At 33.7% G+C, this 9,095-nt stretch overlaps 1 protein-coding gene across 1 annotated transcript; it reads right to left on the bottom strand.

Moving 5' to 3' along the window:
• Nucleotides 1-2,141: 2,141 nt before the first annotated feature.
• On the bottom strand, nt 2,142-3,985 carry LOC107946940 (L-lactate dehydrogenase B). The gene is made up of 2 exons (XM_016881450.2): nt 3,120-3,985; nt 2,142-2,773 (listed from the first exon to the last, which is right to left on the bottom strand). The coding sequence occupies exons 1-2, from the start codon at nt 3,726-3,728 to the stop codon at nt 2,330-2,332; spliced, it is 1,053 nt and encodes a 350-aa protein (XP_016736939.2). The 5' UTR covers nt 3,729-3,985; the 3' UTR covers nt 2,142-2,329.
• Between the last annotated feature and the right edge of the window lie 5,110 nt (nt 3,986-9,095).

Consider the following 9,095-nt stretch of genomic DNA (forward strand, 5'->3'; position numbering starts at 1 on the left):
AGGACTAGCATAAGCTAAGTAGGGGGATTTGATTAAATGCTAAAATTACATATTTTATGTAAGTAAATTGGTTAATTTATGAGAGTGCACCACTGATTTTTCCATGTTTATATTGAATTTTGTGCAGGGGTACAATTTAGGGTCAAATAGACGAAAAAAGAAACAATTGGGCTAGATTGAAGAAAGGAGCAAAGAAGGCGGACCAAAGCAGAATTTTTCCAAGATGTAATTAGCTGAAATTTTATGTTGACTTAGTGGGAAATTATGTAGGGATTTTTATATCATGGAATATTTTATTTCCTTGATTTTCTATAATTAGTGGCTCTTAATTTAGCAAGGCCACTAATATAAATAGGGGGCTACATTGTTCATTTATTCATCAAGTCATTCATTAAGTCATTCATTAAGTGTTTTTTTTTCATCAAGTCTTTCATCAAGTGTTTTTCATCAAGTTTTTAATCAAGTTTTTAATTACCAAGTTTTCTTTTATTAAGTTTTGCATCAAGTTCTTTTTAAGCTTTTCATCAAGTTTTTAATCATTAAGTTTTTCAATTAAGCTTTTATCTCTTGCAATTCAATCTTTTCTTTTCTTTTTGGAAATTTAGTTGCTGACATTAATTCCTTATATTTTTCCATCTATTAGTTTCCAACCTTGCGTCACCTTTACCCACTTACTTTCATCTCTTTTTCATTTATTCAACTTTCTCCAATTTATCCAACTCCAACATGCCCCAAACCTTAGTTAACTAAATCTATTTTCAGCTTTAGGTCGGAGTTAGCCTCGTCAAGATCTGTGAGTTACGAACCCGAGCAATTTAACTCCTAAAATCCAGTACTTATTATTTCTCTAGATTAAGAGTATGAATTTGTTAACTCGCAAAGTCAAATCAACACTAAGTCAAAAAATGCGTCGTTTGATTTAGTGTGGTTAGTCGTACAGTTGGAATTCCGAAAGAATCGATTGTCTAATCGGTTTTCTGTGAACACATTGGCGTGTCAAGTGGAAATTGTTGTTTGGTTCCGTCAAGGGGAGTAGTAACCGGATTTAAATGTCCCACGCTGTTGAGGACATTGGTTCGAGCTAGGCTCTTCTAGAACGTAAAGCTGCTGGAGTTCTAAATCACGAACGTTTCGTTGGTTGTTCGATCGGTAAGGGTTAGTTATAGGACGTTCCATAACTAATTTACACAATGAAGAGTTGGTGTCCGAGGTGTCCTTGGTAGCTATAACTAGCTATTGGAAAAGAGGAGTTTATCTAATTTCGAGGATCGGTTGAAAGACGAGAAAAACTTGTGCCTAAAGCTGAACTTAGTTTAATTAATTTTTCTTTAGATTTATTTAACTGCTTTTTATTAATTTATTTTCTGCTTTTACTTTTCACACATTTTTTTCCTGTTTATTTCAGGTTCCAGGTTTTTAATTTTATCCTCCCCCAAATTTCTTGGGCACGACAACTGCCCAGACACGAATCTGGTCGAGAAAGAGAAACAATTTTCAGTAAACTCAGTCTCTGAGGGATCGACCCTACTCCCTATACTGCTTTAATTGCAAATTAGGTGTAGGTTTCTATTGGTGGACTCGACACCCATCACTACAATAACAAATATTGTGTGTTAATTCTCTCATTACTTTTCTCTTTACGTTACTTTGTGTTTAACCTTTCTATTCGTTTCGTTACAAACAACAAAATTATTTTTCAAGTGCAAACCAAGTAACTTCTTCACAAGTTAAAAAACCAAGACTACCCAAATTGAATTAAAATCTATTTTTTTATCTAATTCATAATAATAACGTCATTATAGGTTTTTATCATATCTCTTCTTTTTGATACAATACTTAGAATTACTCATAGCTCCTCCCTAACCCTCAAATGGGAGAGTAATGTGTTTTCGTCGTATTTTTTATTTGATCTTTAGTGCAATGGAGGTTTTCATCTACATGGTGAGATTAAATGTTTTAAGCATAATAACATTTAAGAAAGACATTATATACCAATTTTAATTTTGAGAAATCCCTCTACAATAACATCGAGGTTAATTAATAAAACATTAAAGTAACCTTAAATCTGCAACATTTACAACAACATCAATAATAGCTAAGCTAATAGCACATCTTTGTTAAAGATTAATTCCTCGGTCTCATGATGAAATTAGTTAAAGACTATATTATTCCGAAAAATGGAAGGCAAAGATATTGATAAGGCAATACAAAGAGAAAACGAGGCCTTACCAATAATATAACAAAAAAACCCAAATTATATTAAACCGAAGAATAGACTAGAGATCACTTATGGCAGTGTTAATTAAACTTAAAAGGGCCTTTTTGTTGCTTACATTCCCAACTGGCTCTGAACTTCAAGAATAGTTTTAGCTGATTCCCTAAGCCTCTCCATCTCTTCATCCGTCAAATGGATATTGGTGACACCTAATACTCCTCCCCTGCCCAGCTGCGTCGGCAAGCTCAAGAAAACGTCACCACCATCGATGCCGTAAAAACCCTTTGCAAGGACCGAAACTGGGTGGATTTTCCTCTGGTCTCTAAGCAGGCTCCTAGCCAAGTTAGCGACCGAGTAGCCAATTGCCCATGACGTATACCCTTTCAGGCTAATCACCTCATATGCACTCTCAATAACTGCCTTGTGGATGTTCTCAAGCGTCTCTTTTTCGTAGGCAATTTGTTGTTTCTCTAGGAAGCTCAACACCGGCACTCCACCAATACTAATGGTAGACCACAGTGCAACCGAGCTGTCACCATGCTCACCAACTATGTAGGCCTGCAATTATTTTATAATGCTCACTAACTATTACATTAAATTTTAACTTTTAAAGTTTCGATTGAAAACGCAATAAAAAAGGTTCAACAACATATGAATATCACGATCACGATAGCCTTCGAATGCCTTGAAAATTTTATGATATTTGAGAATTGAGAGTAATGGCTGCTTAAGAAATAATAAAATAAACTAAAGTTAGTGGCGTTATAGTGATTAATCTTTAAAAAAAAAAATCACCCCACTAACAGAACAGGTATTACGTCTTTGGCATATTCCAAATGCCTTACTTTATAGTAGCCAGGAAAAAGACTTAATATTCTAAAAAAAAATTTAATATCAAACTGACCTGCACATCCTGAGCATTGACGTCCAAGTGATCAGCGATCAAGAACCGAAACCGGGACGAGTCCAAGTTCGTACCCGAACCGATAACCCGATTCGATGGGAATCCAGACATCTTCCAGGACACGTAAGTTAGCACATCCACGGGATTCGAAACAATCAAGAGAATCGAATCTGGTGAGTACTTTGCTAATGGAGGTATAATGTGCGAAAACAAAGCAACGTTCCTCTGCAGCAGGTTCAGCCTAGACTCGCCAGGGTTCTGACGGGCTCCTGCAGTGACGATACAAAGATCCGATCCAACGGTGACGGCATAATCAACGGAAGCAACAATCTTGGTACGTGGGAGGAAGGCAGCGGCGTGTTGGAGATCGAGCATTTCGCCACGGAGCTTGTCAGCCTTGGCGTCGATGAGGGCGAGTTCGTCGGCTAAGTCCTGAGTGAGGATGGTTTGGGCGATTGCCATGCCGACATTCCCAACTCCGATGACGGATACCTTGGTATGGCGCTTGGTGGAGGAAGGTGAGGCGGTATTTTGTATGGGCTTGAAGAAAGCCTGAGACAAGTCTAGACCGCCTGGACCCAAAGAAGAAGCTGAAGCACTGTGATGCATTGTAAATAATTGAAGATGCAATAAGTAAATTTGTTTATGGACTCCTTTCAGCCGTGCCAGTCAAGGATTTATAGATGGAAAAAGAAAAAAGGGGTTGAGTGGAGAAGAAGAATGTGAACAGCCTTATTTTCTGTAAGACGGTCCAATGACTTTCCCTTCTTTCTTTCTTGCGCATTTTTATTCCGTTTAATTCAACCTTCAATTCTCTTTAACCTAGTGTCGACGCGCTATTCCTTATCGAAGGTTCCATGCAACGCAAACCAGAATTCACAATCCTCCTCCACGTTTATATTTTGACTGTTGACTAGAAGTTTTTTCAGTTTTTAATTATTTGTTAAATGTACACCTAAAATTCTGAATTTCATTTTTCAACCATTGTATTTTGACCGTTGCGTTCTTACTGTTCGATAAATGGAAAAATTAAATATTAAAACATTATTAAATATTAAATATAAAATATATTTGGTATTCTACTTAAAATTAAGTACAAAATGTAACTAAATTTTTGGTTAAATAATAATTTTTTTGAGCAATCTCATTATAAGTCTTGGGCTTTTTTTTACATAAATTTAAGACTAAACATAGACCCTCCCCAACCTATAAATAAGAGGATAATACACTTCAGCACACATTTTTCTACATTGACAATAATGTTTATGTCAATTGAGCTAAGACCCAATTAACTATTAAATAATAATTTTAAAAGTAAAATGCTTAACGAATAATGTTAAAAGAATAAAAAATGAAAAAAAAATATTTTTAACTCTTTTTCGATTTCATTTTTTCAATGAGTTATCAAATAAGTCCTTATTTTTAGAGTATTCTTATTTTTCTATAATTTAATTTCACATTTAAATTGTACTAATTATTTTTTATTTTATATCTACCTATTTCATTACCTGTGTTAAATAATTTTGTTCTCTAATATTATTAGATAGTATAAATGTTATTTTATTATCCCCAAATTTATAAAGTCTTTAAAATTTCTCAACTAAAACACGAGGTTTAATTGCGAGTGAAATTGATATTCTCTAAATTACAGGGACTGATGGTGCAGGCAAAGATAGACGGGTATCCTCCTACGATGATGATCATGATGGAACCAACACATGGCGTCTTGAATGTTGTTATAGTCGGTGCATGTCGCGTCACGTGGTGCGGGCTCCTGCTACCGTACTAAATTTCATTCCCTCCAAAATCCGTGGGCAGTGAGAATGAACGAATCTGCTTTTGATATTTTATTATATTTTGCTTAAACGAATCCCGGTGTAAACGCATGAAAATAACGCTAATCTCAACTTTTTAGACTACATTTAAATTTAAATTTTGATTTGAAAATAATCAGTGGTGAATATTTAATTGAGTCAAGTTAAATCGAGTCAATTGTTTTTTGAATTAATTAAGTTGACGAATCTTATTTTAGCAATTAAACTCAATATAAAATTTTTCCCAAATTGAATCAAACCGAGTCAAATCAAGTCGAGTTAACAAATCATATTATTTATCCTTAATGTTACATTTACATGAGCCGATTATTTAACTAGTAGATGAAGTATAAGATTATTAACTACATAAATAATATAATGGTTTTGCTTTTTAATTTAATGGGTAAACATTCATCAAAACGAAGTAATTTTGCATTTTCTTATTCGGATTTTTGAATAACTCGAATTGTATAATTCATATTTGAGTTAAACCGAAAAATTTAATTTTTTATTTGAGTTGATCCGAATAAATCGAATAACTTAAACTATTTAATTCAAAATTTAAATTTTTTATCAAATTTTCTTAATCAAATCGAGTTTTGCTCACCCCTAATCAATATTAGGGCAAATCAATCTGAATTACTAAAAGCAGTTTAGTGAGTCTTTAACAAGGACAAAATGTGTGCTAATGTCGTAATTTTTAGGTACTAATTACCACAATATTTCATTTCCTATTCTTACGGCTTTTTGTAACATTGGAAGAAAGTTCAAACCACCCTGTTTGGCAACCTAATTTGAGTTCTAGATAACTAATTACGTACCACGAAATTGCATTTAAGACATTGAAGTTTTCAAATATTATTTAGTTTCGATAAAAATTAACCATTTGTGGGCAATAGAAATTTCCCAGGATATTCGTAATAGAGGACTTTCAACTGCTCCCCATTTCTACAACATCATCATATTTTCTTGGTGGACAAGCCTAACTTTTGCCAACCAACTGGTCTTAGAACATGAAAAAACTAGGGGCTCTTCTCATTTTCAACTATCCCGAGATGTATTCTCTATCACTTTATAAGGAGAAAAATCGTCTGCCTTCCTTTTCTTCTGTTTCATTTTAATAAAAGGGAAGAGCAAAAAGTTTATGATGATTAGTTAAAGTATTTAATCTCTATATTCAGCCTAAATTAATATTGTAAATTTTAGTTTTTGTATTTTTTGAATTTTGAGATTTTAGCCTTCATTTAAATGATAGTAGTTAAATTTTTATATTAATAATGAATTATAGATTTATTTTATATTTTTCAATCGAATCATTCTAATCCCTATATTTTTTTAATTTCAACATTTAATATATTCAAATAGTAAATTAACATAACAATATATATACAATAATATGTTTGTCACATTAGATTTTAGAGATAACAAAATTTAATAACAATAGTTTGGTCATAACAGACAACAAAACTTTTTTTTCAACCCTTTTCAAGGATTGGCTCATGCAAACCTTTAGGGAGACTGTGGTGTTACATTTTCAAGTGCCATGGAGTATGTTATTTACTGCTATATTATGGGTTTGTAGAAAGATAGAAATGACAATTTCTAATGTCAGATTGTTACTCGCGGTCAATATATTAGAGTATGCTCTCTCTTTTGCTAAGGATATTCGTAAGGCAATGTTCTCAAATGTTTCTCGCATCTTACAAGGACCACGTTGGGTTTAGTGGAAAAAGCTACCTGCCAAGGTTTGTATTTTAAACACGGATGAGGTTCTTAAAGGTCGATCCAAATTGGCTTCGGTGGGGGATAGTACGTAAACAAATGGGCAGCTGGATTAAGGGCTTTATGCTGAAAATTGGGACATCAAACAACAAACAAGTTTAGTTCTGGGGCGTTCATTAAGGACTACGGCTCTCGAAAAATTTGGGCATCTCCAAACTAATAGTTGAACTAGATGCTTCACTTGTGGTACGTTTCTTGACTAGGCCACTTGATGACGATCACTGTATGACACCTTGATTACAGATTGTGTGAAGTTCATAAAGGAGGGGTGGATGCTCGAAGTGAGACATGTACTAAGGAAGGGAAACATGTGCGTCGACCACCTAGCCAATTTAGCACAGGACATAGCAGTTAGGGTGGTTCTTCTAGGCTCTCCACCCGCAAGCATTTACCTTTTTATACTAGCTGATGCTTGTGGAAGAGGAATAGTCGGAACTTAGTTTGTCTTCTATTTCACTTTGTACAAAAAAAAAACAGTTTCACTCATTACTAAAATTTAAAATTTTAAAAAGTATTAATACTAAAACTGACCAACTTAACTTATGCATAGTACATGGATTATGTAACAGCCTGCTTAGTGTAGACCGTATCGAAATGTTGTTTGGTGAATTACCCGTTAAAAGTTTAGGTGGTGTATTGTGTGGATTTGACAATATGCTCGATTGCGGAATGCCTCGTTGGAATTAGCCATTTGAAAAACTCTAGGTTTTGGCTGACTCTTTTGTGAGATCATCCTCCAACTCCGATACTTTGGGCAAACTTGTTAGTTCGTGGATCGATAGACTTGTTTTCCGTGTTTTAGCGTGAAAATGATGGCTCGATGAGTATCGTCAGAATTTAGTTGAGACCTAGTTGGAATTGCACTAGAGTAGTGTAGATGACAGTTTGATGTGTTTAGGTAGCTGAATGACTTGTTTAGTTACCTTGTCTAGTGAACAAGCAACATTTCACAACTTATAAGGTTGTTTAGTGGTAGTAGTTGTGTTTGATAGAAAAGATTGTCGATAAAAGTAATGTATAGTTATGATAATGGGTAGGAAAATTAGTTTCTTTTTCATTTCTTGCTAGCACGTTTGTAAGCAAACTCTTAAGTTCTCTATTTTTCATTAAGAAAACAATGAAGGTTTTTGGTAGCTAGCTAATATTCCATTGTTAAGTACCAACTTGCTGGTAATTTCTGGAAAACAATTAGGTTGCTATCGAAGGGGAATTTACGTTTTGCATTAGTGTATGTATAGATTTTTAGAACTGGTTCGAGAGGAAGGAGACTTCCTGATTAGGGATTGCATGCAACCAATTCATGCATGCATGATTACATTTTTTAATAGAGAAATGGTTTGATGTTTATAATTGTTTCTTATTTATCTCAACAAGCTAGTAAATGCCCGAGCAATTGAGGCAAATGACCAGTAGAGTAGATTTTGTTTTAGAGTTATTGGTGAGTTCCTTTTTACTTCCTTTGAATTATGAAACTTCCATGATATGTGGTTTTGTACGGTAAGTTGTCTCTATTGTAAATGAGTTGATATGTTGTGTTTGGACGTATGTGTAATAAATCAGTATTGTATGTGTGAGCATGGTCATTGTCGATGTAAAAACACCCTCCTTGTTGCACGAGCCCAGTACCAGACAAGTTGTGATATATGAAAATATGGAAAAGTGATATGTTTGTGATGCCTCTAATAGGGCAGTTAAATTGCAAACCAGACTGACAGATCATGACTCGACCTTGTAGGAGAACACGTGTTCAACTTAACAAGGATGTTACGAGGAGTTATGGTCGAATATGAATATGAAAATGAACATGGTTGATATGTGATTTGGATTTCTAAAACACGGGTCCGGCACAATGATGGGTTGTTGATAAGCATGCATATTTGTGACTAAGGGGTGTTACAAACTAGAAGCAAAATTTTATCTCATATATATACTAGTCTGGTTCCAACTCACTCTTTGATTTGATTGATTGTTTTTTTTTTGGACAAATTATAAAGTTAAAATTTGATGGTTAAAATATGTTTCACATCTTTATATACTTTGTACATTTAGAATTTAATCCCATTACTTTTATTTTTTAAAAAATTATTCTCTCTACTTTTCAAAATTAAAAATTCAGATCCACTTGACAGCTAAAATTGTTTTGTTAACAATGTTAACAATTGAACTTACATTTTAAAAACTGAAAAGTATAGGGATTAAATTCTAGATAGGAAAGTAGAGGGGCTAAAATCCAAAAGTACAAAAAACATAGGGACTTGGAGCATGTTTAACCAAAATTTCGAATAAAATTTGTTAAATTATATCTTTTTTTTTACAACGATGGTTTGAACCCAAACTATTTCAAAATATTTGTTATAGAATACCTAATTTGAATTTAAAA

This window comes from Gossypium hirsutum, chromosome D12 (genome assembly GCF_007990345.1).
Source record: "Gossypium hirsutum isolate 1008001.06 chromosome D12, Gossypium_hirsutum_v2.1, whole genome shotgun sequence".
NCBI lineage: Eukaryota > Viridiplantae > Streptophyta > Magnoliopsida > Malvales > Malvaceae > Gossypium > Gossypium hirsutum.